The sequence below is a fragment of the Thamnophis elegans genome, chromosome 1 (assembly GCF_009769535.1).
Source record: "Thamnophis elegans isolate rThaEle1 chromosome 1, rThaEle1.pri, whole genome shotgun sequence".
Taxonomy (NCBI): Eukaryota; Metazoa; Chordata; class Lepidosauria; order Squamata; family Colubridae; genus Thamnophis; species Thamnophis elegans.
Genome location: NC_045541.1, coordinates 128,980,589 through 128,985,129, shown reverse-complemented (window position 1 = coordinate 128,985,129; position 4,541 = coordinate 128,980,589). Strand labels below are relative to the sequence as shown.

Here is a 4,541-nt window from a genome sequence, read left to right as displayed (position 1 = left end):
TTTTTTATACCCCCTTCTTGGGGATAGTCTAAGGGTTAGATTCCCCCCTCCCCTCCTCCCGGAAATAAATAAATAAATGAACAAAATCGGTTCGGTTTTGGGGAGGGGGAGGCATAATTTTATTTATTGTGTGCGTGTGAAAAGACTAACCTGTTTCTTAAAAAGTACAGAAAACGAAGAGCAAATCCTGAGAAGTAAAAAAAAAACCCAAAACTTAAAGGTGTTTACCTTGCCATCAGCATGCACGCTAATTATCTTGGGCAAGATGCGGGGATCTATTGTCTTGTTGCTTTAGAGCCTATGCCCCGCCTCTGGTGGCAGCCTAAAACCTGGCGTCTGGCTAAAACAAACGAAAGGCAGCTCTGAGCCTCCACTCCATCCAATTAAGGCGGACTTGGTCCACTCGGTTACGTGTTCATCCAACAAGATCGTCGTGGAAGCAACCCAGCAGAATATTTGGCAAAAAAAAAAAGCAAAAGAAAAGGAGAGAGAGTGAGAGTGAGTGAGAGAGTTTTGCCTCCCCTTTCCCTTCTTTTCCCCTCCTCTCCCCCCAGCCGCCGAATCATGTCGATGAGCCCAAAGCATACGACTCCTTTCTCAGTGTCTGACATCTTGAGCCCTTTGGAGGAAAGCTACAAGAAAGTGGCCATGGAGGGGAGTAACTTGGGGGCTCCTCTGGCAGCGTACAGGCAATCCCAGGTGGCGCAGCCGACCATGCAGCAGCACCCTATGGGCCATAACGGGACGGTCACCGCCGCTTACCACATGGCAGCCGCCGGGGTCCCCCAGCTGTCCCACACCGCCATGGGTGGCTATTGCAATGGCAACATGGGCGACCTCCCGCCTTACCAGGACACCATGAGGAACAGCGCTTCCGCCACCGGATGGTACGGAGCCAACCCGGATCCCCGCTTCTCTACAAGTAAGTGCTCGCGGCTCCCCGCCCCCCAACCCCTTCCCCGCTTCAGGGAGGGATCGCGGCGCGGCCCTAGACAGGTGGAACGGGTGTGGGGTCGCTGTCAGAGCGGCGATCGGCGAAGTGAGGCTGGAGAGATTGGGTCCGCTTTCCTAAAATCGGCCCGGGTTGCCTCTCCTCCTTCGGCACCCCTTCCCCTCTTCTCTGCTCTTGGGCCGCCTCATTTAAGGCGCTTCCAGACTTTGAAGGCCGCGGCGGCTTCTGCCGCCCCGCGGGATGGAGAGATCTGGTGCCCAGGATGAATTGCAATCGGAGCGGGGAGAAGGAGGGAGGCTCGCGAGTTCGCAGGCGACAGCTGTAATGGGCAGAAATCGGCAAAAAACGGTGGGAAATCGGCGATGCCTCCCGCGTACATCAAGGATGAGCGGGGAAAACGAAATTCAGGGCTGTGGAGGAGTTAAGATAATGCTTTTCGGTAGGGCAGAATACACGAATCCGGAAAAATTACACCGGGCCTCCAAAGCCTTTGTCTACAGTGGGAATTTTATCTCAACTTCGGAACAACAGAGTCAATAAGAGCAATAACGCCTAACTTTGTAGATGAGGAGGCGGGGAGGAATGCGCTCTATTACTCAGCATATACCGCTTATGATTCTGAACCCGGTTTCTCGGAGGCAAATGCGCCCGCGAAAGCAACTGATAAGCACAGAATCGTTAAATGTTGTCTACATCAACAACCCCACCTCCACTCCTTTTCTTAATAGGGCTTCTTCTCCTCCCCAGATCTTCCTCTCGTAGAGTTTTCAGGGAGGATGCTTAGGGCCTGGGCATATTTGGGTGATCTGATTTAAACTTCACGGGAAAGCTCCCCTATGATATCAGAACCCGATCTCCGCAGGTTCTTAAGTAACCCTTGGGCGGTCTGGTTTGGTTTACTCTTGGCTTGTTATTTGTGCTTAGGCTTTTTAAAGGAAGAAAATGTCTGGCCACCCGGCAAGAGTGGTTTATTTTCTGAGGGGTCCGTGGGGGGGGGAGAAGAGGGGAGGCTTTGGGCTTCCTGGATTCGGAGGTGAAAAAATCTTTGAGCCGGCCCCCAGCGGGCGACTAACTCTGCCTGTCTGGCTCTTCTCGATTGCAGTCTCCCGCTTCATGGGCCCTTCGTCCGGCATGAACATGGGCGGCATGGGGGGCCTGGGCTCGCTGAGCGACGTGAGCAAGAGCATGGCTCCACTGCAGAGCGCGCCTCGGCGGAAACGCCGCGTCCTCTTCTCGCAGGCCCAGGTGTACGAGTTGGAGAGGCGCTTCAAGCAGCAGAAGTACCTGTCGGCGCCCGAGCGGGAGCACCTGGCCAGCATGATCCACCTGACGCCCACCCAGGTCAAGATCTGGTTCCAGAACCACCGCTACAAGATGAAGCGCCAGGCCAAGGACAAGGCGGCCCAGCAGCAGATGCAGCAGCAGGAGGGCGCCTCTTGCCAGCAGCAGCACACCAGCAGTCACCCCGCCGAGTGGCCGTGCCGGTCCTGGTCAAAGATGGCAAGCCGTGCCAAGCGGGCTCCAACGCACCCTCCACGGCGCTGCAGGGTCATCACCAGCAACAGCAGGCGGCGGCCACCGCCATCACCGTGGCCTCCAACGGGGCCAGCCTGGGACAACATCCGAGCCACCAGGCCAGTAGCGCCGGGCAATCGCCAGACCTGGGCCAGCACGCGGGCAGCAGCCCTCCGCCCTGCAGAGCCAGGTGTCAGCCTTGTCGCACCTGAACTCCTCCACCTCGGACTACGGGACGGCCATGTCCTGCTCCACCTTGCTTTATGGCAGGACCTGGTGAAAAGGACCGGCCGGCCCCGCCTTCGGCCGGCGCCCGCTACCCCTTTCTCCCCGAGCGAGCTGACCTGCCCCCGGCCTCCCACGAGACCCCTCCCCTGACGTTTCCCTTTTCTGTTTTTTGTTTGTTTCGGAGAGGCAAAGAGAGGAGAGGAGAGGATGGGGCCGTTGGCTTTGGTCTCAGTCGGAGCAAAAAAAGAAGAAGAAAAAAGAGAGAGACTGCTCTCGCAGTGGCTGCCGACGGAAGCCGTCCGGAGAAGTTGAGGGCCTTGGAAGCCATTCGGGACCGTGTACCCTCTCGGCTGACGCGGCTGACTCCATTAGACGCTTGTATGTACATACACAAACATTTGGGCGAGGGGTGGGCTTTCCTCCCCTCCTTCGGAAAGTTAACATCGGCACCTCTGTGTAGACACCAAGTCCCCCGACTTGGGAAAGGGAAGGAAAGGCAGCGACCCTTTGGCGCCTTAACATCAGCTCACGAACTCGTAGCTTATACGGTCCATCAGAAACAGTGGACTAAAACCCATAGTTTTTAGCAACCTGAATATTTTGTTGATTTTTGAAATATAGTGGAGCGAGGATCTATCAAACAAATCAAAGCTTTTTCTTTTTCTTTTTAATTTTATGGGGGAAAGCCACTTTTAAAAATGGATCTCCAGAACCTTGACATTTTGGGGCAGTTTAGTCTTTCTTGATGCTCCTTCCTTCCTTCTTTCCTTCCTTCTTCCCTCCCTCCTTCATTCCCTCCCTCCCTTCTCCCTTCCTTCTTCACGGTCTGTCCTTCCCCCCTTCCCTTCTTTGCTACTTATGTAGATATATTTGGCTTTAAATATATTTCCTAAGAAGCGTCTAATAAATTATAATTATCACCGACATTCCTTATTGCCTTTGGTATTTTTCCTGCTTTGTAAAAAAATAAAATGCAGAAGGGAGTTGAGTCCCGCCAGAAAAGTTCTCCCAAAGGCCCACTGAATTTCAAGGGGGAAATGTAAATGTCATGGCCATTTCAACGGGATATACGAGCAGGTCCCTGTTTCAGGAAAAGTAAAAAGCAAAGCTACATCGTTGGTTCATGCATTCCCGATTAACTCTGCCGCGAGGGAAGGGAGTCCAAGATAATGAGAAGACAAGCAGACAAGGGGATCCAAGTGGCGTCATTCATAGACGAAAGACAATATTTGCAGACCTACTAATTGAAATCCCCAAAAGGAACATTTAAAATACTGTTGATGCTCAGGGTGGGAAAGCTAACAAGGGACGTACTAACAGGTAAGGGGAGAACGTTAGAATCTTTTTAAAAGTCCGCTTTTATTAACTTGTAAAAAAAAAAAAAAGGAACATGCCCATCATTTCTACAAAGGTTTCCTATGTAATTGTACTTTGGGGGAAGTATGAGTATTTTTGTCCATGGGGTCGCGATGGGTCGCAACTAACAACAGCAATGAGTATTTTAAAACATCTTATTTATAATCAAAATAAAATAGTTTTACGAAGGCGTATGGTGTAGTTTGACTTAACCGCACACGGGAGACACTCCACAGAGCTGGTAGGGACCGAGATGGACGCGCAACTCTTCCCACTCCCCGCATGTACATGTTAAGGAGGAGGAGGAGGATCTGTGTGGACCAGGTGTAGCTTCCCAAATCTTGGTGAGCGGGGATCGATCTGTCCTTGGTTGGCTTTAGAGGCAAGCAGGTCTCAGAAACGGTCTGAAAACGTGCTGAGGAGGACTTTCTGGACTTTATAAGCTAGGCAACCCAGCCTATCTTGCTTGTTTAGGGCTGATAGAAGGGAA

General features: G+C 52.5%; 1 protein-coding gene across 1 annotated transcript; it reads left to right on the top strand.

Moving 5' to 3' along the window:
• The first annotated feature begins 498 nt into the window (after positions 1 to 498).
• Positions 499 to 3,335, top strand: NKX2-1 (NK2 homeobox 1). The gene is given in 4 exon segments (XM_032228679.1): positions 499 to 922; positions 2,055 to 2,399; positions 2,402 to 2,634; positions 2,637 to 3,335. Coding segments are annotated over 4 exon segments (1,047 nt in total). The 5' UTR covers positions 499 to 564; the 3' UTR covers positions 2,748 to 3,335.
• The last annotated feature ends 1,206 nt before the right edge of the window (positions 3,336 to 4,541 follow it).